This window comes from Oncorhynchus kisutch, unplaced genomic scaffold (assembly GCF_002021735.2).
Source record: "Oncorhynchus kisutch isolate 150728-3 unplaced genomic scaffold, Okis_V2 Okis06b-Okis10b_hom, whole genome shotgun sequence".
NCBI classification, from domain to species: domain Eukaryota; kingdom Metazoa; phylum Chordata; class Actinopteri; order Salmoniformes; family Salmonidae; genus Oncorhynchus; species Oncorhynchus kisutch.
The window spans coordinates 13,037,671-13,064,178 of NW_022261983.1; the positions used below are offsets into that span (position 1 = coordinate 13,037,671).

Consider the following 26,508-nt stretch of genomic DNA (forward strand, 5'->3'; position numbering starts at 1 on the left):
TCCCTCCCTCATCCTATATTCTTGTCCTCTCTCTCCCTCCCTCCCTCCTCATCCTATATTCTTGTCCTCTCTCTCCCTCCCTCCTCATCCTATATTCTTGTCCTCTCTCTCCCTCCCTCCTCATCCTATATTCTTGTCCTCTCTCTCCCTCCCTCCTCATCCTATATTCTTGTCCTCTCTCTCCCTCCCTCCTCGTCCTATATTCTTGTCCTCTCTCTCCCTCCCTCCTCGTCCTATATTCTTGTCCTCTCTCTCCCTCCCTCCTCATCCTATATTCTTGTCCTCTCTCCCTCCCTCCTCGTCCTATATTCTTGTCCTCTCTCTCCCTCCCTCCTCATCCTATATTCTTGTCCTCTCTCCCTCCCTCCTCATCCTATATTCTTGTCCTCTCTCTCCCTCCCTCCTCATCCTATATTCTTGTCCTCTCTCCCTCCCTCCTCATCCTATATTCTTGTCCTCTCTCCCTCCCTCCTCGTCCTATATTCTTGTCCCCTCTCTCCCTCCCTCCTCATCCTATATTCTTGTCCTCTCTCCCTCCCTCCTCGTCCTATATTCTTGTCCTCTCTCCCTCCCTCCTCGTCCTATATTCTTGTCCCCTCTCTCCCTCCCTCCTCATCCTATATTCTTGTCCTCTCTCCCTCCCTCCTCGTCCTATATTCTTGTCCTCTCTCTCCCTCCCTCCTCATCCTATATTCTTGTCCTCTCTCTCCTTAAGTCTGTCATGACAGTGTTTCTCAATCTTTTCCTCTAAAAAAAGTTAATAAATTGGAAACGGGAAAATCATGATGCAGTTTGTTTGTTTATTAACAGACTGTTTTTGTTCTTTTTTTACTTTTGCAGTCGACAGACAGACAGAGAGAGAGAGAGAGAGACAGAGAGAGACAGACAGTCAGACAGAGAGAGAGACAGAGAGAGACAGACAGTCAGACAGAGAGAGAGACAGAGAGAGAGACAGACAGTCAGACAGAGAGAGAGACAGAGAGAGACAGAGAGAGACAGACAGTCAGACAGAGAGAGAGACAGAGAGAGAGACAGACAGTCAGACAGAGAGAGAGACAGAGAGAGACAGAGAGAGAGACAGACAGTCAGACAGAGAGAGAGACAGAGACAGTCAGACAGAGAGAGAGACAGAGAGAGAGACAGAGAGAGACAGAGAGAGAGACAGAGAGAGAGACAGAGAGAGAGACAGAGAGAGAGACAGAGAGAGAGACAGACAGTCAGACAGAGAGAGAGACAGAGAGAGACAGAGAGACAGAGAGAGAGACAGAGAGAGAGACAGAGAGAGACAGAGAGAGAGACAGTCAGACAGACAGAAAGACAGTCAGACAGAGAGAGACAGAGAGAGACAGACAGAGAGACAGAGAGAGACAGAGAGAGACAGACAGTCAGACAGAGAGAGAGACAGAGAGAGACAGACAGTCAGACAGAGAGAGAGACAGAGAGAGACAGAGAGAGACAGAGAGAGACAGAGAGACAGAGAGACAGAGAGAGACAGAGAGAGACAGAGAGAGACAGAGAGAGACAGAGACAGACAGAGACAGACAGAGACAGACAGAGAGAGACAGAGAGAGACAGAGAGACAGTCAGACAGAGAGACAGACAGAGAGACAGAGAGAGACAGACAGTCAGACAGAGAGAGAGACAGAGAGAGACAGACAGTCAGACAGAGAGAGAGACAGAGAGAGACAGAGAGAGACAGACAGTCAGACAGAGAGAGAGACAGAGAGAGACAGACAGTCAGACAGAGAGAGAGACAGAGAGAGACAGACAGTCAGACAGAGAGAGAGACAGAGAGAGACAGACAGTCAGACAGAGAGAGAGACAGAGAGAGAGACAGACAGTCAGACAGAGAGAGAGACAGAGAGAGACAGAGAGAGAGACAGTCAGACAGAGAGAGAGACAGAGAGAGAGACAGACAGTCAGACAGAGAGAGAGACAGAGAGAGACAGAGAGAGAGACAGACAGTCAGACAGAGAGAGAGACAGAGACAGTCAGACAGAGAGAGAGACAGAGAGAGACAGAGAGAGAGACAGAGAGAGAGACAGAGAGAGAGACAGAGAGAGACAGAGAGAGAGACAGAGAGAGAGACAGAGAGAGACAGAGAGAGAGACAGAGAGAGACAGAGAGAGAGACAGACAGTCAGACAGAGAGAGAGACAGAGAGAGAGACAGACAGTCAGAGAGAGAGACAGAGAGACAGAGAGAGAGACAGAGAGAGAGACAGAGAGAGAGAGAGACAGAGAGAGAGAGAGACAGAGACAGATGAATCCCAGACGAGCCCAGACTACCATACATTTCATGACCATACTAGCATACCAATTAGAATGTACTGTAACAAAGTGTGTGGGTCTTGGAACATCACTGAAGGCTGTGACCTTTTAGAAGTGCAGCTGTACTTTGTGATGTCACACAGAATGCCATCCTGAAGGATCCTGTGCTACAGTTCTTCAGTTCCTGCTGAGAATAGTTTCCCCCGGGCCTACTGGACAGGACCCTATGGAACAAAACAGAGAGTAAAAAAAATTAAAACGAGAATAAGTACAATATTGAAGTTAATCACGTGTGTCAAGGAGCTAAAAGTAGCTAATATTGTCGTTTATTTTCATAGACAAACTAAATCAAGTCCTTACTCTGATAAATAGTCGATGGTCATATCTTTGAAAGGTTTTCTCTTATCGGAGCAGACCTCGTTCTCGACTAATTCCATAGTAAAGTGAATCAAGGTTTGGCAGGCAGAGGAAAGGCAAGCATCTGGGTCTAATGAGGAATAGTCAACCTCACTAACAGACAGACAAGCCTCTTTATATCACAACCCTGACAACCCTGACTTACGGCATAAAGGACCAGACATCTGATATGAATGTTATTCTGCAACCTGCAGCAGCACCTGACTTACGGCATAAAGGACATCTGTTTCCTTTAGACTAATAAAGCATCCATCCATCCATCCATTCATCCATCCATCCATCCGCGCAAAAAAAAACACACCGACGATTTTTTGATTAGCAGTTCTCAAAATGGTTACCTTGGCAACGAGCTGGGGCTTCTGTACTCCTAGCCAATCACAGAGCTGGTTTCTGTGGGTCCTCACCGTGGCGACGTCCTCCTCCCTAAAACCAGAGGATACAGAGAGGACAACGTGAAGATGACAGACTGACCCCTAAAGTAAGACTGACCCTACAGTAGGACTGACCCTACAGCAGGACTGACCTTACAGCAGGACTGACCCTACAGTAGGACCGACCCTACAGTAGGACTGACCCTACAGTAAGACTGACCCTACAGCAGGACTGACCCTACAGTAGGACTGACCCTACAGCAGGACTGACCGTACAGTAGCTATGACCCTAAAGTAAGACTGACCCTACAGCAGGACTGACCCTACAGCAAGATTGACCCTACAGCAGGACTGACCGTACAGTAGCTATGACCCTAAAGTAAGACCGACCCTACAGCAGGACCGACCCTACAGCAGGACCGACCCTACAGCAGGACCGACCCTACAGTAACACTGACCGACCCTACAGTAGGACAGACCGTACAGTAGCACCGACCCTACAGTAGGACCGACCCTACTGCAGGACCGACCCTACAGTAACACTGACCCTACAGTAACACTGACCCTACAGTAGGACTGACCCTACAGCAGGACTGACCCTACAGTAGTACTGACCCTACAGTAACACTGACCCTACAGCAGCACCGACCCTACAGCAGGACCGACCCTACAGTAGGACTGACCCTACAGTAGGACTGACCCTACAGCAGGACTGACCGTACAGTAGCTATGACCCTAAAGTAAGACTGACCCTACAGCAGGACTGACCCTACAGCAAGATTGACCCTACAGCAGGACTGACCGTACAGTAGCTATGACCCTAAAGTAAGACCGACCCTACAGCAGGACCGACCCTACAGCAGGACCGACCCTACAGCAGGACCGACCCTACAGCAGGACCGACCCTACAGTAACACTGACCGACCCTACAGTAGGACAGACCGTACAGTAGCACCGACCCTACAGTAGGACCGACCCTACTGCAGGACCGACCCTACAGTAACACTGACCCTACAGTAACACTGACCCTACAGTAGGACTGACCCTACAGCAGGACTGACCCTACAGTAGTACTGACCCTACAGTAACACTGACCCTACAGCAGCACCGACCCTACAGCAGGACCGACCCTACAGTAGGACTGACCCTACAGTAGGACTGACCCTACAGTAGGACTGACCCTACAGTAGGACCGACCCTACAGCAGGACTGACCCTACAGCAGCACCGACCCTACAGTAGGACTGACCCTACAGTAGGACCGACCCTACAGTAGGACTGACCCTACAGCAGCACCGACCCTACAGCAGCACCGACCCTACAGTAGGACTGACCCTACAGTAGCACCGACCCTACAGCAGCACCGACCCTACAGTAGGACCGACCCTACAGTAGGACTGACCCTACAGTAGGACCGACCCTACAGTAGGACCGACCCTACAGCAGGACCGACCCTACAGCAGGACCGACCCTACAGTAGGACCGACCCTACAGTAGGACCGACCCTACAGTAGGACTGACCCTACAGCAGGACCGACTCCTCTAGAAAACACTGTGACCAATGAGCAGTTGGTAGAAAAGGGAAAAGCCTCATTCTCTGGAAATGGTCTTTAGTTTAATACATTAAGAGCAGTCCCAGCAGGAGATGAACTAGTCTGTCCTTAAAACCCTGCATCTGTTCCAGGGTCTGTCCTTAAAACCCTGCACCTGTTCCAGGGTCTGTCCTTAAAACCCTGCATCTGTTCCAGGGTCTGTCCTTAAAACCCTGCACCTGTTCCAGGGTCTGTCCTTAAAACCCTGCATCTGTTCCAGGGTCTGTCCTTAAAACCCTGCACCTGTTCCAGGGTCTGTCCTTAAAACCCTGCACCTGTTCCAGGGTCTGTCCTTAAAACCCTGCACCTGTTCCAGGGTCTGTCCTTAAAACCCTGCACCTGTTCCAGGGTCTGTCCTTAAAACCCTGCACCTGTTCCAGGGTCTGTCCTTAAAACCCTGCACCTGTTCCAGGGTCTGTCCTTAAAACCCTGCACCTGTTCCAGGGTCTGTCCTTAAAACCCTGCACCTGTTCCAGGGTCTGTCCTTAAAACCCTGCACCTGTTCCAGGGTCTGTCCTTAAAACCCTGCACCTGTTCCAGGGTCTGTCCTTAAAACCCTGCATCTGTTCCAGGGTCTGTCCTTAAAACCCTGCACCTGTTCCAGAGTCACCCAAAGACCTGTTACAAACCCTGCATCCCAATTCTCCACATGTTTCCTAAAGTGTGCATTTGTACAGTCCCTCTCCGGGATTTAAAAGCATAGGATAGAGGGGGGCTTACACCATGTTAACTTAGTGACCGGGGGTGTAGGATAGAGGGGGGCTTACACCATGTTAACTTAGTGACCGGGGGTGTAGGATAGAGGGGGGCTTACACCATGTTAACTTAGTGACCAGGGGTGTGCACATAACTTAGGGGGTGTGCATATGCACACCTGGGGAAGGGGGGAGAATCGTAACGCAGCGCTATGGACTAATTGAGTTCCTGTCTCCTGATTCCACTGACCAGTTGGTGTCACTCAGCGACGTCATGACATCATCCATCACGTCAGGGTCGATGACATCGTCGTAGGTCAGCAGCATCTCGTACACCTGGCTGGCTGTGGTCTTCCTGATCTGTAAAGAGAAAGAGAGATTACACCTGGCTGCCTGTGGTCTTCCTGATCTGTAAAGAGAAAGAGAGGTGACACCTGGCTGCATGTGGTCTTCCTGATCTGTAAAGAGAAAGAGAGGTGACACCTGGCTGCCTGTGGTCTTCCTGATCTGTAAAGAGAAAGAGAGGTGACACCTGGCTGCCTGTGGTCTTCCTGATCTGTAAAGAGAAAGAGAGATGACACCTGGCTGCCTGTGGTCTTCCTGATCTGTAAAGAGAAAGAGAGATTACACCTGGCTGCCTGTGGTCTTCCTGATCTGTAAAGAGAAAGAGAGGTGACACCTGGCTGCCTGTGGTCTTCCTGATCTGTAAAGAGAAAGAGAGATTACACCTGGCTGCCTGTGGTCTTCCTGATCTGTAAAGAGAAAGAGAGATTACACCTGGCTGCCTGTGGTCTTCCTGATCTGTAAAGAGAAAGAGAGATTACACCTGGCTGCCTGTGGTCTTCCTGATGATCTGTAAAGAGAAAGAGAGATTACACCTGGCTGCCTGTGGTCTTCCTGATCTGTAAAGAGAAGGAGAGAAAGAGAGAAAGAGAGAAAGAGAGAGAAAGAGAGAAAGAAAGAGAGAAAGAGAGAAAGAAAGAGAGAAAGAAAGAGAGAAAGAAAGAGAGAGAGAGAGAAAGAAAGAGAGAAAGAGAGAAAGAGAGAAAGAAAGAGAAAGAGAGAAAGAAAGAGAGAGAGAGAGAAAGAAAGAAGAGAGCAGGTTACACATGGCTGGCTGTGGTCTTCCTGATCAGTCCACTGACACCCCTATCAGTTCACAACTTCCTGGACAAAATGTTTCACTGTAATAGTGAAGGTGTCTAAACAGTATATTTGGCCTCTCAGCTTCCCTCTCAAGTCTAAACAGTATATTTGGCCTCTCAGCTTCCCTCTCAAGTCTAAACAGTATATTTGGCCTCTCAGCTTCCCTCTCAAGTCTAAACAGTATATTTGGCCTCTCAGCTTCCCTCTCAAGTCTAAACAGTATATTTGGCCTCTCAGCTTCCCTCTCAAGTCTAAACAGTATATTTGGCCTCTCAGCTTCCCTCTCAAGTCTAAACAGTATATTTGGCCTCTCAGCTTCCCTCTCAAGTCTAAACAGTATATTTGGCGTCTCAGCTTCCCTCTCAAGTCTAAACAGTATATTTGACCTCTCAGCTTCCCTCTCAAGTCTAAACAGTATATTTGGCCTCTCAGCTTCCCTCTCAAGTCTAAACATGTCAAGCAGAAAACCTAAGAAAATTAACAACAATGACAAATGGTTTGATGAAGATCGCAAAAACCTACGAAAGAAATTGAGAAATGTGTCCAACCAAAAACATAGAGACCCATAAAACCTGAGTCTACACCTTCACTATGGCAACACACACACACACACACACACACACACACACATTTCCTTCCACAGGGTCGGGGGGTGAGACAGGGATGCAGCTTAAGCCCCACCGTCTTCAACATATATAACGTCGAGGGCCTCGCCAAGTCGAGGGCACTAGAATAGTCTGCGGCACCCGGCCTCACCCTATTAGAATCTGAAGTTAAATGTCTACTGTTTGCTGATGATCTGGTGCTTCTGTCCCCAACCAAGGAGGGCCTACAGCAGCACCTAGATCTGTCCCCAACCAAGGAAAGCCTACAGCAGCACCTAGATCTGTCACCAACCAAGGAGGGCCTACAGCAGCACCTAGATCTGTCACCAACCAAGGAGGGCCTACAGCAGCACCTAGATCTGTCCCCAACCAAGAAGGGCATACAGCAGCACCTAGATCTGTCCCCAACCAAGGAGGGCCTACAGCAGCACCTAGATCTGTCCCCAACCAAGGAAAGCCTACAGCAGCACCTAGATCTGTCACCAACCAAGGAGGGCCTACAGCAGCACCTAGATCTGTCCCCAACCAAGGAGGGCCTACAGCAGCACCTAGATCTGTCCCCAACCAAGGAAAGCCTACAGCAGCACCTAGATCTGTCCCCAACCAAGGAAAGCCTACAGCAGCACCTAGATCTTCTGCACAGATTCTGTCAGACCAGGGCCCTGACAGTAAATCTCAGTAAGACCAAAATAATGGTGTTCCAAAAAAGGTCCAGTCACCAGGACCACAAATACAAATTCCATCTAGACACCACACGAAGAATTATCTATCCAAAATGGAGATGTATGGGTAAACCACTTCTCCAATCTTTTTGGCTCTATAACAAAGAATAAAGAGCAAAAACATATACATGATCAAACACAGATCTTAGAATCAACTATTAAAGACTACCAGAACCCACTGGATTCTCCAATTACATTGAAAGAGTTACAGGACAAAATAAAAACCCTCCAACCCAAAAAGGCCTGTGGTGTTGATGGTATCCTCAATGAAATGATCAAATATACAGACAACAAATTCCAATTGGCTATACTAAAACTCTTTAACATCATACTTAGCTCTGGTATCTTCCCCAATATTTGGAACCAAGGACTGATCACCCCAATCCACAAAAGTGGAGACAAATTTGACCCCAATAACTACCGTGGAATATGTGTCAACAGTAACCTTGGCATTATTATTAACAGCAGACTCGTACATTTCCTCAATGAAAACAATGTACTGAGCAAATGTCAAATTGGCTTTTTACCAAATTACCGTACAACAGACCATGTATTCACCCTGCACACCCCAATTGACAATCAAACAAACCAAAACAAAGGCAAAGTCTTCTCATGCTTTGTTGATTTCAAAAAAGCCTTCGACTCAATCTGGCATGAGGGTCTGCTATACAAACTGATGGAAAGTGGTGTTGGGGGTAAAACATACGACATTATAAAATCCATGTACACAAACAACAAGTGTGCGGTTAAAATTGGCAAAAAACACACACATTTCTTCACACAGGGTCGTGGGGTTAGACAGGGATGCAGCTTAAGCCCCACCCTCTTCAACATATATATCAACGAATTGGCGAGGGCACTAGAAAAGTCTGCAGCACCCGGCCTCCCCCTGCTAGAATCCGAAGTCAAATGTCTGCTGTTTGCTGATGATCTGGTGCTTCTGTCACCAACCAAGGAGGGCCTACAGCAGCACCTAGATCTTATGCACAGATTCTGTCAGACCTGGGCCCTGACAGTAAATCTCAGTAAGACCAAAATAATGGTGTTCCAAAAAAGGTCCAGTCACCAGGACCACAAATACAAATTCCATCTAGACACTGTTGCCCTAGAGCACACAAAAAACGATACATACCTTGGCCTAAACATCAGCACCACAGGTAACTTCCACAAAGCTGTGAACGATCTGAGAGACAAGGCAAGAAGGGCATTCTATGCCATCAAAAGAAACATAAATTTCAACATACCAATTAGGATTTGGCTAAAAATACTTGAATCAGTCAGAGCCCATTGCCCTTTATGGTTGTGAGGTCTGGGGTCCGCTCACCAACCAAGACTTGGGACAAACACCAAATTGAGACTCTGCACGCAGAATTCTGCAAAAATATCCTCCGTGTACAACGTAGAACACCAAATAATGCATGCAGAGCAGAATTAGGCCGATACCCACTAATTATCAAAATTCAGAAAAGAGCTGTTAAATTCTACAACCACCTAAAAGGAAGCGATTCACAAACCTTCCATAACAAAGCCATCACCTACAGAGATATGAACCTGGAGAAGAGTCCCCTAAGCAAGCTGGTCCTGGGGCTCTGTTCACAAACACAAACACACACTACAGAGCCCCAGGACAGCAGCACAATTAGACCCAATCAAATCATGAGAAAACTAAAAGATAATTCTTTCCAATGTGTTAAGTAGTTAACAAAAAAACTGAGCAAACTAGAATGCTATTTGGCCCTACACAGAGAGTACACAGCGGCAGAATACCTGACCACTGTGACTGACCCAAAATTAAGGAAAGCCTTGACTATGTACAGACTCAGTGAGCATAGCCTTGCTATTGAGAAAGGCCGCCGTAGGCAGACATGGCTCTCAAGAGAAGACAGGCTATGTGCTCACTGCCCACAAAATGAGGTGGAAACTGAGCTGCACTTCCTAACCTCCTGCCCAATGTATGACCATATTAGAGAGACATATTTCCCTCAGATTACACAGATCCACAAAGAATTCGAAAACAAATCCAATTTTGAAAAACTCCCATATCTACTGGGTGAAATTCCAGTGTGCCATCACAGCAGCAAGATTTGTGACCTGTTGCCACGAGAAAAGGGCAACCAGTGAAGAACAAACACCATTGTAAATACAACCCATATTTATGCTTATTTATTTTATCTTGTGTCCTTTAGCCATTTGTACATTGTTAGAACACTGTATATATATATATATATAATATGACATTTGTAATGTCTTTACTGTTTTGAAACTTCTGTATGTGTAATGTTTACTGTTAATTTTTGTTGTTTTTCACTTTATATATTCACTTTGTATGTTGTCTACCTCACTTGCTTTGGCAATGTTAACACATGTTTCCCATGCCAATAAAGCCCTTGAATTGAATTGAATTGAATTGAATTGAATTGCAGAGAGAGAGAGAGATGTAGAGAGAGAGAGAGAGATGCAGAGAGAGAGAGAGAGATGCAGAGAGAGAGAGATGAGATGCAGAGAGAGAGAGATGAGATGAGATGCAGAGAGCGAGAGATGCAGAGAGAGGGAGAGAGATGCAGAGAGAGAGAGATGAGATGCAGAGAGAGAGAGATGAGATGAGATGCAGAGAGAGAGAGAGATGCAGAGAGAGAGATGAGATGCAGAGAGAGAGAGAGATGAGATGCAGAGAGAGAGAGAGAGACAGAGATGAGAGAGAGAGCTAACTCACCACAGGGAAGGGGTGACAGAGGAGAAGCAGCAGCTGGAACAGAACCTTCTTACGGACCTCTCCCTGGAACTGGATCAGACCACAGAACCTACAGGAGGGGAGAGAGAGTAGGGTGAGGGTGAGGGGGAGAGAGAGAGAGTAGGGTTCGGGTGAGGGGGAGAGAGAGAGAGTAGGGTTCGGGTGAGGGGGAGAGAGAGTAGGGTTCGGGTGAGAGAGAGTAGGGTTCGGGTGAGAGAGCAATGGGGGTGTATATCAGGTTGTGTGTATATCAGGTTGTGTGTGTGTGTATATCAGGTTGTGTGTATATCAGGTTGTGTGTGTGTGTGTGTGTGTGTGTATATCAGGTTGTGTGTATATCAGGTTGTGTGTATATCAGGTTGTGTGTGTGTGTATATCAGGTTGTGTGTGTGTGTATATCAGGTTGTGTGTGTGTGTATATCAGGTTGTGTGTATATCAGGTTGTGTGTTATGACTAAATGTTTTAACACTGTATCAGAGGTGAGATGCAGTGGAGATGTATTTGGAGTGTGTGTGTGTGTGTGTTAAAAGAAACCCCACTCACACAGCGATGGCAGAGCGGAGCTTCTGAGTGTCCTTGGACTTCTTAATCTCTTCTTTACAGAGAGACAACAAGTCCACACAGAACTGATGACTAAAGAGAGAGACAGAGACATTCACTTTATATATTATCTACCTCACTTGCTTTGGCAATGTTAAAACATGTTTCCCATGCCAATAAAGCCCTTGAATTGAATTGAGAGAGAGAGAAGAATATATGAGCTGCAGGATAAAAGAGAGAGAGAAGAGAGAGATCAGAGAAAGAGAGAGAGAGAGAAAAGAGAGAGATCAGAGAGAGAGAGAGATCAGAGAGAGAGAGAGAGAGAAGAGAGAGAGAGATCAGAGAAAGAGAGAGAAGAGAGAGAGAGAGATCAGAGAGAGAGAGAGAGAGAAAAGAGAGAGCAGAGAAGAAAAGAGAGAGAGAGACCGAGAGAGAAGAGCAGAGAGAGCAAATAACAGATTAGCGTAGCTTCTATTCATTCAATCAGCCACTATATTACATATCTTTATGTATTCTACATACACAACACTATAACTCTTCGAAATGTCCTGTTTCTGCTGTTTCTGACAGATAAGGAAGTAGTACTGAGTCCTACCTAACAGGCATCAGTAGAACAGTCTATAACATGAACCCCACTCACTCCTGGTCTGTAGTGAAGGTGTCAAAACAGGCTCTAGCCAGCATCTGGTCCAGCATCTTCAGGAAGGGGATAGACACCCTACACATAGACACACACACATTACACACAGGCTCTAGCCAGCATCTGGTCCAGCATCTTCAGGAAGGGGATAGACACCCTACACAGAGACACACACACATTACACACAGGCTCTAGCCAGCATCTGGTCCAGCATCTTCAGGAAGGGGATAGACACCCTACACAGAGACACACAGTTTACCACTAGTTTCATTCCCTCTGTAGTTTACCAGGTTAGTTTCATTGTCATTTCTCAGGTTGTCTCTGAAGACGTGCAGCAGTGTGTGTGTACCTGTCATTTCTCAGGTTGTCTCTGAAGACGTGCAGCAGTGTGTGTGTGTGTGTGTGTGTGTGTGTGTGTGTGTACCTGTCATTTCTCAGGTTGTCTCTGAAGACATGCAGCAGTGCCTCACTAAACTGTCCCAGCGCTGCTGCATCCTGCTGAATCAGCATCAGGTGGTCAAACAGAGACTGGGAGGAGAAACGCACCTGGAGACAGACAGAGAGAGAGACAGAGAGAGAGACAGAGAGAGAGACAGAGAGACGGAGAGACGGAGAGACGGAGGGAGGGAGGGAGATGTAGAGAGACGAGGAGGGAGGGAGAGAGGGATGTAGATATAGACATCAGTGTAGTTAACATCAGACAGAGGACTGATAGATAGACATCATAGTGTAGTTAACAGACAGAGGACTGATAGACATCAGTGTAGTTAACATCAGACAGAGGACTGATAGACATCAGTGTGTAGTTAACATCAGACAGAGGACTGATAGACATCAGTGTGTAGTTAACATCAGACAGAGGACTGATAGACATCAGTGTAGTTAACATCAGACAGAGGACTGATAGATAGACATCATAGTGTGGTTAACATCAGACAGAGGACTGATAGATAGACATCATAGTGTAGTTAACATCAGACCCAGAGGACTGATAGATAGACATCAGTGTAGTTAACATCAGACCCAGAGGACTGATAGACATCATAGTGTAGTTAATATCAGACAGAGGACTGATAGATAGACATCATAGTGTAGTTAACATCAGACAGAGGACTGATAGACATCAGTGTAGTTAACATCAGACAGAGGACTGATAGATAGACATCAGTGTAGTTAACATCAGACAGAGGACTGATAGATAGACATCAGTGTAGTTAACATCAGACAGAGGACTGATAGACATCAGTGTGTAGTTAACATCAGACAGAGGACTGATAGATAGACATCAGTGTGTAGTTAACATCAGACAGAGGACTGATAGATAGACATCATAGTGTGGTTAACATCAGACAGAGGACTGATAGATAGACATCATAGTGTGGTTAACATCAGACAGAGGACTGATAGATAGACATCATAGTGTAGTTAACATCAGACCCAGAGGACTGATAGATAGACATCAGTGTAGTTAACATCAGACCCAGAGGACTGATAGATAGACATCAGTGTAGTTAACATCAGACAGAGGACTGATAGACATCATAGTGTAGTTAATATCAGACAGAGGACTGATAGATAGACATCATAGTGTAGTTAACATCAGACAGAGGACTGATAGACATCATAGTGTAGTTAACATCAGACAGAGGACTGATAGACATCATAGTGTAGTTAATATCAGACAGAGGACTGATAGATAGACATCATAGTGTAGTTAACATCAGACAGAGGACTGATAGACATCATAGTGTAGTTAACATCAGACAGAGGACTGATAGATAGACATCAGTGTAGTTAACATCAGACAGAGGACTGATAGACATCATAGTGTAGTTAATATCAGACAGAGGACTGATAGACATCAGTGTAGTTAACATCAGACCCAGAGGACTGATAGACATCATAGTGTAGTTAACATCAGACAGAGGACTGATAGATAGACATCATAATGTAGTTAACATCAGACAGAGGACTGATAGATAGACATCATAATGTAGTTAACATCAGACAGAGGACTGATAGACATCAGTGTAGTTAACAGACCCAGAGGACTGATAGACATCATAGTGTAGTTAACATCAGACCCAGAGGACTGATAGATAGACATCAGTGTAGTTAACATCAGACAGAGGACTGATAGACAGACATCAGTGTAGTTAACATCAGACAGAGGACTGATAGATAGACATCATAGTGTAGTTAACATCAGACCCAGAGGACTGATAGACATCATAGTGTAGTTAACATCAGACCCAGAGGACTGATAGATAGACATCCGTGTGTAGTTAACATCAGACAGAGGACTGATAGACATCAGTGTAGTTAACATCAGACCCAAAGGACTGATAGATAGACATCATAGTGTAGTTAACATCAGACAGAGGACTGATAGATAGACATCCGTGTGTAGTTAACATCAGACAGAGGACTGATAGATAGACATCCATGTGTAGTTAACATCAGACAGAGGACTGATAGACATCAGTGTAGTTAACATCAGACAGAGGACTGATAGATAGACATCAGTGTAGTTAACATCAGACAGAGGACTGGTAGATAGACATCATAGTGTAGTTAACATCAGACCCAGAGGACTGATAGACATCAGTGTAGTTAACATCAGACAGAGGACTGATAGACAGAGGACTGATAGACATCAGTGTAGTTAACATCAGACAGAGGACTGATAGCTAGACATCATAGTGTAGTTAACATCAGACAGAGGACTGATAGACAGAGGACTGATAGACATCAGTGTAGTTAACATCAGACAGAGGACTGATAGACATCAGTGTAGTTAACATCAGACAGAGGACTGATAGCTAGACATCATAGTGTAGTTAACATCAGACAGAGGACTGATAGATAGACATCAGTGTAGTTAACATCAGACAGAGGACTGATAGATAGACATCATAGTGTAGTTAACATCAGACAGAGGACTGATAGACATCAGTGTAGTTAACATCAGACAGAGGACTGATAGATAGACATCAGTGTAGTTAACATCAGACAGAGGACTGATAGATAGACATCATAGTGTAGTTAACATCAGACCCAGAGGACTGATAGACATCATAGTGTAGTTAACATCAGACCCAAAGGACTGATAGATAGACATCATAGTGTAGTTAACATCAGACAGAGGACTGATAGATAGACATCCGTGTGTAGTTAACATCAGACAGAGGACTGATAGATAGACATCCGTGTGTAGTTAACATCAGACAGAGGACTGATAGATAGACATCCGTGTGTAGTTAACATCAGACAGAGGACTGATAGACATCAGTGTAGTTAACATCAGACAGAGGACTGATAGATAGACATCATAGTGTAGTTAACATCAGACAGAGGACTGATAGACATCATAGTGTAGTTAACAGACAGAGGACTGATAGACAGACATCAGTGTAGTTAACATCAGACAGAGGACTGATAGATAGACATCATAGTGTGGTTAACATCAGACAGAGGACTGATAGATAGACATCATAGTGTGGTTAACATCAGACAGAGGACTGATAGATAGACATCATAGTGTAGTTAACATCAGACCCAGAGGACTGATAGATAGACATCAGTGTAGTTAACATCAGACAGAGGACTGATAGACATCATAGTGTAGTTAACATCAGACAGAGGACTGATAGATAGACATCATAGTGTAGTTAACATCAGACAGAGGACTGATAGACATCATAGTGTAGTTAACATCAGACAGAGGACTGATAGATAGACATCAGTGTAGTTAACATCAGACAGAGGACTGATAGACATCATAGTGTAGTTAATATCAGACAGAGGACTGATAGACATCAGTGTAGTTAACATCAGACCCAGAGGACTGATAGACATCATAGTGTAGTTAACATCAGACAGAGGACTGATAGATAGACATCATAATGTAGTTAACATCAGACAGAGGACTGATAGATAGACATCATAATGTAGTTAACATCAGACAGAGGACTGATAGACATCAGTGTAGTTAACATCAGACCCAGAGGACTGATAGACATCATAGTGTAGTTAACATCAGACCCAGAGGACTGATAGATAGACATCAGTGTAGTTAACATCAGACAGAGGACTAATAGATAGATATCATAGTGTAGTTAACATCAGACCCAGAGGACTGATAGATAGACATCAGTGTAGTTAACATCAGACAGAGGACTGATAGACAGACATCAGTGTAGTTAACATCAGACAGAGGACTGATAGATAGACATCATAGTGTAGTTAACATCAGACCCAGAGGACTGATAGACATCATAGTGTAGTTAACATCAGACCCAGAGGACTGATAGATAGACATCCGTGTGTAGTTAACATCAGACAGAGGACTGATAGACATCAGTGTAGTTAACATCAGACACAGAGGACTGATAGACATCAGTGTAGTTAACATCAGACCCAAAGGACTGATAGATAGACATCCTAGTGTAGTTAACATCAGACAGAGGACTGATAGATAGACATCCGTGTGTAGTTAACATCAGACAGAGGACTGATAGATAGACATCCGTGTGTAGTTAACATCAGACAGAGGACTGATAGATAGACATCAGTGTAGTTAACATCAGACAGAGGACTGGTAGATAGACATCAGTGTAGTTAACATCAGACCCAGAGGACTGATAGACATCAGTGTAGTTAACATCAGACAGAGGACTGATAGACAGAGGACTGATAGACATCAGTGTAGTTAACATCAGACAGAGGACTGATAGATAGACATCAGTGTAGTTAACATCAGACAGAGGACTGGTAGATAGACATCATAGTGTAGTTAACATCAGACCCAGAGGACTGATAGACATCAGTGTAGTTAACATCAGACAGAGGACTGATAGACAGAGGACTGATAGACATCAGTGTAGTTAACATCAGACAGAGGACTGATAGATAGACATCAGTGTAGTTAACATCAGACAGAGGACTGATAGATAGACATCATAGTGTAGTTAACAGACAGAGGACTGATAGACATCAGTGTAGTTAACATCAGACAGAGGACTGATAGATAGACATCAGTGTAGTTAACATCAGACAGAGGACTGATAGATAGACATCATAGTGTAGTTAACATCAGACCCAGAGGACTGATAGACATCATAGTGTAGTTAACATCAGACCCAAAGGACTGATAGATAGACATCATAGTGTAGTTAACATCAGACAGAGGACTGATAGATAGACATCCGTGTGTAGTTAACATCAGACAGAGGACTGATAGATAGACATCCGTGTGTAGTTAACATCAGACAGAGGACTGATAGACATCAGTGTAGTTAACATCAGACAGAGGACTGATAGATAGACATCATAGTGTAGTTAACATCAGACAGAGGACTGATAGACATCATAGTGTAGTTAACAGACAGAGGACTGATAGACAGACATCAGTGTAGTTAACATCAGACAGAGGACTGATAGATAGACATCAGTGTAGTTAACATCAGACAGAGGACTGATAGATAGACATCAGTGTAGTTAACATCAGACAGAGGACTGATAGACATCATAGTGTAGTTAACAGACAGAGGACTGATAGACATCAGTGTAGTTAACATCAGACCCAAAGGACTGATAGATAGACATCATAGTGTAGTTAACATCAGACAGAGGACTGATAGATAGACATCAGTGTAGTTAACATCAGACAGAGGACTGATAGATAGACATCAGTGTAGTTAACATCAGACAGAGGACTGATAGATAGACATCAGTGTAGTTAACATCAGACAGAGGACTGATAGACATCATAGTGTAGTTAACAGACAGAGGACTGATAGACATCAGTGTAGTTAACATCAGACACAGAGGACTGATAGACATCAGTGTAGTTAACATCAGACAGAGGACTGATAGATAGACATCATAGTGTAGTTAACATCAGACCCAAAGGACTGATAGATAGACATCATAGTGTAGTTAACATCAGACAGAGGACTGATAGACATCAGTGTAGTTAACATCAGACAGAGGACTGATAGACATCAGTGTAGTTAACATCAGACAGAGGACTGATAGATAGACATCCGTGTGTAGTTAACATCAGACCCAGAGGACTGATAGACATCATAGTGTAGTTAACATCAGACCCAGAGGACTGTAACAGATCAGTAGGAACTCTGAGATCCAGACCAGAACAGTAAAACTATAAAATAAGATATTACCACTCTGTTTAACATAGTGTAAGTCTGGACCGTGTGAGAAGCCACATTGAGCAACATTAAGTCTAAACAGCTCATCTCTCTGTCTGCGTACCAAATCACACTCTAGTAGTGCACTACTTTTGACCAGGGCCCATAGGGGAGAGGGTTCTATTTTGGGACGCACACTCTGATGTCCTGGCATCACTTCCCATAGTGATGACAGGTTGAAACTGAGTGACACACTGAAGGCTGGTGACAACTGGCTCATCGTTCCCATAGCAACAACACAGCATCAACACCCGCTGGAGAGGAGAGGACTTCTGTCTTCTACACAGTGGCAGTTACAATGTCTGTAGTTTATTTTATCTTTATTTAACCAGGCAAGTCAGTTAATTAAGAACAAATTCTTATTTTCAATGACGGCCTAGGAACGATGGGTTAACTGCCTGTTCAGGGGCAGAACGACAGATTTGTACCTTGTCAGCTAGGGGATTCGATCCAGCAACCTTCCGGTTACTAGTCCAACGCTCTAACCACTAGGCTACCCTGTCGTGATGACATGCTGGTCTTTCAGGGGGTGTGAGAGGAGAGTTGGACTCAGCAGTGGGAGGGGGGGGGGGAGTCTCACAGGAGATGGTTTATGAAATATCGCAACACGAATGTGAAACGGCGGTAAAGGAGACGAGGACGATGAGAAAGTTTCCAGGATCCAACAGGATGCTTCATCTCTTTGGACTCTTGTGTGTGAGAACCAACTCCAGATCAGCCTAGGGACACAGTTCTGGCTACCTCAGAAGTGTCTGTGCGTCTCCAGTCCAGTCAGATTATAGCAAGAGTCAGAGACAGAGAAATACCTTCATCCCTTTGGACTCGTGTGTGAGAACCAACTCCAGATCAGCCTAGGGACACAGTTCTGGCTACCTCAGAAGTGTCTGTGCGTCTCCAGTCCAGTCAGATTATAGCAAGAGTCAGAGACAGAGAAATACCACATACAAATACCATTTAGCAGATCTTATTGAGGGTGTAGCTTGTGTTCCTAGCTCCAACAGTGGAGCAATATCTAACAATACACAACCTAAAGTAAAGGAATGGAGTTAAGAATATATGCCTATGAATGACAGTTTACAACCAAGCCTATGAATGACAGTTTATAACGTAGCCTATGAATGACAGTTTATAACGTAGCCTATGAATGACAGTTTACAACCAAGCCTATGAATGACAGTTTACAACCAAGCCTATGAATGACAGTTTACAACCAAGCCTATGAATGACAGTTTACAACCAAGCCTATGAATGACAGTTTACAACCTAGCCTATGAATGACAGTTTACAACCTAGCCTATGAATGACAGTTTACAACCTAGCCTATGAATGACAGTTTACAACCTAGCCTATGAATGACAGTTTACAACCAAGCCTATGAATGACAGTTTATAACGTAGCCTATGAATGACAGTTTATAACGTAGCCTATGAATGACAGTTTATAACGTAGCCTATGAATGACAGTTTATAACGTAGCCTATGAATGACAGTTTACAACCAAGCCTATGAATGACAGTTTACAACCTAGCCTATGAATGACAGTTTACAACCTAGCCTATGAATGACAGTTTACAACCTAGCCTATGAATGACAGTTTACAACCTAGCCTATGAATGACAGTTTACAACCTAGCCTATGAATGACAGTTTACAACCTAGCCTATGAATGACAGTTTATGAATGACAGTTTACAACCTAGCCTATGAAAGACAGTTTATAACCAAGCCTATGAAAGACAGTTTACAGTTTACAACCTAGCCTATGAATGACAGTTTATAAATGACAGTTTATAACGTAGGTGCACACGGGTCGAGAGAATTTTGAGGAATCAAGGTGACAGACAGTGACATATTCAATACCACCTTGCACACTCTTTCCTGCATCTAGCTGATCTAGAGTGTAATCATTAGTCCAACAGTTGCAAACGAGAGTTTCTATAGGACAAATTCAGGTATGTTTATCCCGTTTTTTTCAACAGAATCGGTGCAATGAACACACCCCTGAGCACACGCATACACAGTTCTCTTTCATAGCAGCCACATACAAACAGCTCATTGTGTATATAAATTCCTTCTCACATCTATCTACGTGCTCTCCCCTCCTCTCACCTTTTCCCTTCGCTTGTGGACTTCAGTGCACAACACATTAGCTGTCTGTGACCAGGCGAAAAAAACCTTTTCCAAGCCAAACCTTCATATCATGACCGCTAACCGCACACAGCCTACATTGTTGTCACGTCATAGTCAACATGGCTACTAGGACTAACCCGTTAGTGAACCCGCTACACTACAGTGTAGTCAGCAAGCAGTTTAGCAGTTACACAGACAGGCCCCGGTGGCAAAACATTAATAAAACCAAAAGCTTACCTTGACTTGGAAGAGTTCCAGTGTTGGATAGCCATAGCCAGCTAGCTAACATAGCATCCCTCTCTGTTGGATAGTCATAGCCAGCTAGCTAACATAGCATCCCTCTCTGTTGGATAGCCATAGCCAGCTAGCTAACATAGCATCCCTCTCTGTTGGATAGTCATAGCCAGCTAGCTAACATAGCATCCCTCTCTGTTGGATAGCCATAGCCAGCTAGCTAACATAGCATCCCTCTCTGTTGGATAGCCATAGCCAGCTAGCTAACATAGCATCCCTCTCTGTTGGATAGCCATAGCCAGCTAGCTAACATAGCATCCCTCTCTGTTGGATAGTCATAGCCAGCTAGCTAACATAGCATCCCTCTCTGTTGGATAGCCATAGCCAGCTAGCTAACATAGCATCCCTCTCTGTTGGATAGCCATAGCCAGCTAGCTAACATAGCATCCCTCTCTGTTGGATAGCCATAGCCAGCTAGCTAACATAGCATCCCTCTCTGTTGGATAGTCATAGCCAGCTAGCTAACATAGCATCCCTCTCTGTTGGATAGCCATAGCCAGCTAGCTAACATAGCATCCCTCTCTGTTGGATAGCCATAGCCAGCTAGCTAACATAGCATCCCTCTCTGTTGGATAGCCATAGCCAGCTAGCTAACATAGCATCCCTCTCTGTTGGATAGCCATAGCCAGCTAGCTAACATAGCATCCCTCTCTGTTGGATAGCCATAGCCAGCTAGCTAACATAGCATCCCTCTCTGTTGGATAGCCATAGCCAGCTAGCTAACATAGCATCCCTCTCTGTTGGATAGCCATAGCCAGCCAGCTAACATAGCATCCCTCTCTGTTTGAACAGGGTGTTTCAGTAGGCTAAACTAACTAGCTACATTAGCTAGCTAAGTAAGTGAAGAAAAAAAAGAAGAAATATAGCTACAGTAGCTCTCTCACTCACTCTTGCTTCTCGTTCATTTAAATTTTTTGTTTAAATGTATTCGTTAAAAACTGTTTTACTATTGTTTTTCTCTCTCTTTGAGTCGACTAGATTCACCACGTTATGCACTGCAGTGCTAGCTAGCTGTAGCTAACGCTTTCACGACTAGATTCACCACGTTATGCACTGCAGTGCTAGCTAGCTGTAGCTAACGCTTTCACGACTAGATTCACCACGTTATGCACTGCAGTGCTAGCTAGCTGTAGCTAACGCTTTCACGACTAGATTCACCACGTTATGCACTGCAGTGCTAGCTAGCTGTAGCTAACGCTTTCACGACTAGATTCACCACGTTATGCACTGCAGTGCTAGCTAGCTGTAGCTAACGCTTTCACGACTAGATTCACCACGTTATGCACTGCAGTGCTAGCTAGCTGTAGCTAACGCTTTCACGACTAGATTCACCACGTTATGCACTGCAGTGCTAGCTAGCTGTAGCTAACGCTTTCACGACTAGATTCACCACGTTATGCACTGCAGTGCTAGCTAGCTGTAGCTAACGCTTTCACGACTAGATTCACCACGTTATGCACTGCAGTGCTAGCTAGCTGTAGCTAACGCTTTCACGACTAGATTCACCACGTTATGCACTGCAGTGCTAGCTAGCTGTAGCTAACGCTTTCACGACTAGACTCACCACGTTATGCACTGCAGTGCTAGCTAGCTGTAGCTAACGCTTTCACGACTAGATTCACCACGTTATGCACTGCAGTGCTAGCTAGCTGTAGCTAACGCTTTCACGACTAGATTCACCACGTTATGCACTGCAGTGCTAGCTAGCTGTAGCTAACGCTTTCACGACTAGATTCACCACGTTATGCACTGCAGTGCTAGCTAGCTGTAGCTAACGCTTTCACGACTAGATTCCGGCTACACCATGGTACTACTGTAGATTAGTTTTAATCCATTATTTGGTGGCTTGTGAAAAAGGAAAACTTTTTTTAAAAATATTTCACAATTCGCATTTTTATGAAATTCACTCTGAGGAGTCTCCACTGCTACAGACACATGGCTACAGACACATGGCTACAGACACATGGCTACAGACACATGGCTACAGACACATGGCTACAGACACATGGCTACAGACACAGGGCTACAGACACAGGGCTACAGACACAGGGCTACAGACACAGGGCTACAGACACAGGGCTACAGACACAGGGCTGCAGACACAGGGCTGCAGACACCACTGACACCGGGCCACAGGCACAGAGCTACAGACACAGAGCTACAGACACAGAGCTACAGACACAGAGCTACAGACACAGAGCTACAGACACAGACTTCGGCGATGTCATCTACAAAATGGCTTCCAACACTCTACTCAGCAAACTGGATGCAGTCTATCACAGTGCCATCCGTTTTGTCACTAAAGCACCTTATACCACCCACCACTGCGACTTGTATGCTCTAGTCGGCTGGCCCTCGCTACATATTCGTCGCCAGACCCACTGGCTCCAGGTCATCTACAAGTCTATGCTAGGTAAAGCTCCGCCTTATCTCAGCTCACTGGTCACGATGGCAACACCCATCCGTAGCACGCGCTCCAGCAGGTGTATCTCACTGATCATCCCTAAAGCCAACACCTCATTTGGCCGCCTTTCGTTCCAGTACTCTGCTGCCTGTGACTGGAACGAATTGCAAAAATCGCTGAAGTTGGAGACTTTTATCTCCCTCACCAACTTCAAACATCAGCTATCTGAGCAGCTAACCGATCGCTGCAGCTGTACATAGTCTATTGGTAAATAGCCCACCCTTTTCACCTACCTCATCCCCATACTGTTTTTATTTATTTACTTTTCTGCTCTTCTGCACACCAATATCTCTACCTGTACATGACCATCTGATCTTTTATCACTCCAGTGTTAATCTGCAAAATTGTAATTATTTGCCTACCTCCTCATGCCTTTTGCACACATTGTATATAGACCCCCCCTTTGTTTTCTACTGTGTTATTGACTTGTTTAATGTTTACTCCATGTGTAACTCTTTGTTGTATGCTCACACTGCTATGCTTTATCTTGGCCAGGTCGCAGTTGCAAATGAGAACTTGTTCTCAACTAGCCTACCTGGTTAAATAAAGGTGTTCTCAACTAGCCTACCTGGTTAAATAAAGGTGTTCTCAACTAGCCTACCTGGTTAAATAAAGGTGTTCTCAACTAGCCTACCTGGTTAAATAAAGGTGTTCTCAACTAGCCTACCTGGTTAAATAAAGGTGAAATAAAAAAAAATTAAAAAAACAGAGCAACAGACACAGAGCTACAGACACAGAGCTACAGACACAGAGCAACAGACACAGAGCTACAGACGCAGGGCTGCAGACACCACTGACACCGGGCCACAGGCACAGAGCAACAGAAACAGAGCTACAGACACAGAGCTACAGACACAGAGCTACAGACACAGAGCTACAGACACAGGGCTGCAGACACCACTGACACCGGGCCACAGGCACAGAGCAACAGAAACAGAGCTACAGACACAGAGCTACAGACACAGAGCTACAGACACAGAGCAACAGACACAGAGCAACAGAAACATCACAACAGAAGATACAGATACAGACACAGGGCTACAGACACGGGGCTACAGACACGGGGCTACAGACACGGGGCTACAGACACGGGGCTACAGACACGGGGCTACAGACACGTACCGTAGACTCAGTCAGTCCTCCTACAGACACGGTCAACCCCAGCAGTGTGTGGTACTGGTATTGGGGCAGTCTGAGCAGCTGGGTGATGTGGGGGAAGGCCTGAGACGGAGCGTTCCAGTTCAGACCCTCTGCCCCTTCACTGAGAGCACAGAGACACACGGGGTCCAGTTAGTTTTTCAACTCAATAACTGACCTGTAAATCTTTCATTGAAACGTGCCCACTGTATGAGAATACCCAGAGACATCCATAGTATTGTATGAGATTACCCAGAGACATCCATAGTATTGTATGAGATTACCCAGAGACATCCATAGTATTGTATGAGATTACCCAGAGACATCCATAGTATTGTATGAGATTACCCAGAGACATCCATAGTATTGTATGAGATTACCCAGAGACATCCATAGTATTGTATGAGATTACCCAGAGACATCCATAGAGTCGTGTATGAGATTACCCAGAACCCAGAGGGATAATAAGCTATCTGATAACTACTCTGTTGAGGGATCATGTGGTTGCCTCACCTAGCTACCTGATAACTACTCAGTTGAGGGATAATGTAGTGACTGATGTGGTTGTCTCACCTAGCTACCTGATAACTACTCAGTTGAGGGATGATGTAGTGACTGATGTGGTTGTCTCACCTAGCTATCTGATAACTACTCTGTTGAGGGATAATGTGGTTGTCTTACCTAGCTATCTGATAACTACTCTGTTGAGGGATAATGTAGTGACTGATGTGGTTGTCTCACCTAGCTACCTGATAACTACTCTGAGTGATAATGTACTGACTGTGATGTGGTTGTCTCATCTAGCTACCTGATAACTACTCTGAGCGATAATGTAATGATTAATGTGGTTGTCTCATCTAGCTACCTGATAACTACTCTGAGTGATAATGTACTGACTGTAATGTGGTTGTCTCATCTAGCTACCTGATAACTACTCTGAGCGATAATGTACTGACTGTAATGTGGTTGTCTCATCTAGCTACCTGATAACTACTCTGAGCGATAATGTAATGATTAATGTGGTTGTCTCATCTAGCTACCTGATAACTACTCTGAGTGATAATGTACTGACTGTAATGTGGTTGTCTCATCTAGCTACCTGATAACTACTCTGAGCGATAATGTACTGACTAATGTGGTTGTCTCATCTAGCTACCTGATAACTACTCTGAGTGATAATGTACTGACTGTAATGTGGTTGTCTCATCTAGCTACCTGATAACTACTCTGAGCGATAATGTACTGACTAATGTGGTTGTCTCATCTAGCTACCTGATAACTACTCAGTTGAGGGATAATGTAGTGACTGATGTGGTTGTCTCACCTAGCTACCTGATAACTACTCTGTTGAGGGATAATGTGGTTGTCTTACCTAGCTATCTGATAACTACTGTTGAGGGATAATGTAGTGACTGATGTGGTTGTCTCACCTAGCTACCTGATAACTACTCGGTTGAGGGATAATGTACTGACTGATGTGGTTGTCTCATCTAGCTACCTGATAACTACTCTGAGCGATAATGTACTGACTGATGTTGTTGTCTCATCTAGCTACCTGATAACTACTGAGTGATAATGTTGTCTCATCTAGCTACCTGATAACTACTCTGAGTGATAATGTACTGGCTATAATGTGGTTGTCTCATCTAGCTACCTGATAACTACTCTGAGTGATAATGTACTGACTGTAATGTGGTTGTCTCACCTAGCTACCTGATATCTACTCTGAGCGATAATGTACTGACTAATGTGGTTGTCTCATCTAGCTACCTGATAACTACTCTGTTGAGGGATAATGTGGTTGTCTCACCTAGCTACCTGATAACTACTCTGTTGAGGGATAATGTAGTGACCGATGTGGTTGTCTCACCTAGCTACCTGATAACTACTCTGAGCGATAATGTACTGACTGTAATGTGGTTGTCTCATCTAGCTACCTGATAACTACTCTGAGCGATAATGTACTGACTGTAATGTGGTTGTCTCATCTAGCTACCTGATAACTACTCTGAGCGATAATGTACTGACTGTGATGTGGTTGTCTCATCTAGCTACCTGATAACTACTGAGTGATAATTTTGTCTCATCTAGCTACCTGATAACTACTCTGAGTGATAATGTACTGACTGTAATGTGGTTGTCTCATCTAGCTACCTGATAACTACTCTGAGCGATAATGTACTGACTAATGTGGTTGTCTCATCTAGCTACCTGATAACTACTCTGAGCGATAATGTACTGACTGTAATGTGGTTGTCTCATCTAGCTACCTGATAACTACTCTGAGTGATAAGGTACTGACTGTAATGTGGTTGTCTCATCTAGCTACCTGATAACTACTCAGTGATAATGTACTGACTGTAATGTGGTTGTCTCATCTAGCTACCTGATAACTACTCAGTTGAGGGATAATGTAGTGACTGATGTGGTTGTCTCACCTAGCTACCTGATAACTACTCTGTTGAGGGATAATGTGGTTGTCTTACCTAGCTATCTGATAACTACTCTGTTGAGGGATAATGTAGTGACTGATGTGGTTGTCTCAC

General features: G+C 44.7%; 1 protein-coding gene across 1 annotated transcript in view; it reads right to left on the reverse strand.

Moving 5' to 3' along the window:
• Positions 1 to 2,162: 2,162 nt before the first annotated feature.
• tbcd (tubulin folding cofactor D) overlaps positions 2,163 to 26,508 on the reverse strand; it is a 117,871-nt gene continuing 93,525 nt past the window's right edge. Inside the window, 8 exon segments of the mRNA XM_031814016.1 lie at positions 2,163 to 2,493; positions 3,025 to 3,109; positions 5,594 to 5,703; positions 10,530 to 10,617; positions 11,092 to 11,181; positions 11,729 to 11,806; positions 12,153 to 12,274; positions 23,948 to 24,086. Coding sequence (XP_031669876.1) covers positions 2,479 to 2,493; positions 3,025 to 3,109; positions 5,594 to 5,703; positions 10,530 to 10,617; positions 11,092 to 11,181; positions 11,729 to 11,806; positions 12,153 to 12,274; positions 23,948 to 24,086 — 727 coding nt within the window. The 3' untranslated portion in view covers positions 2,163 to 2,478.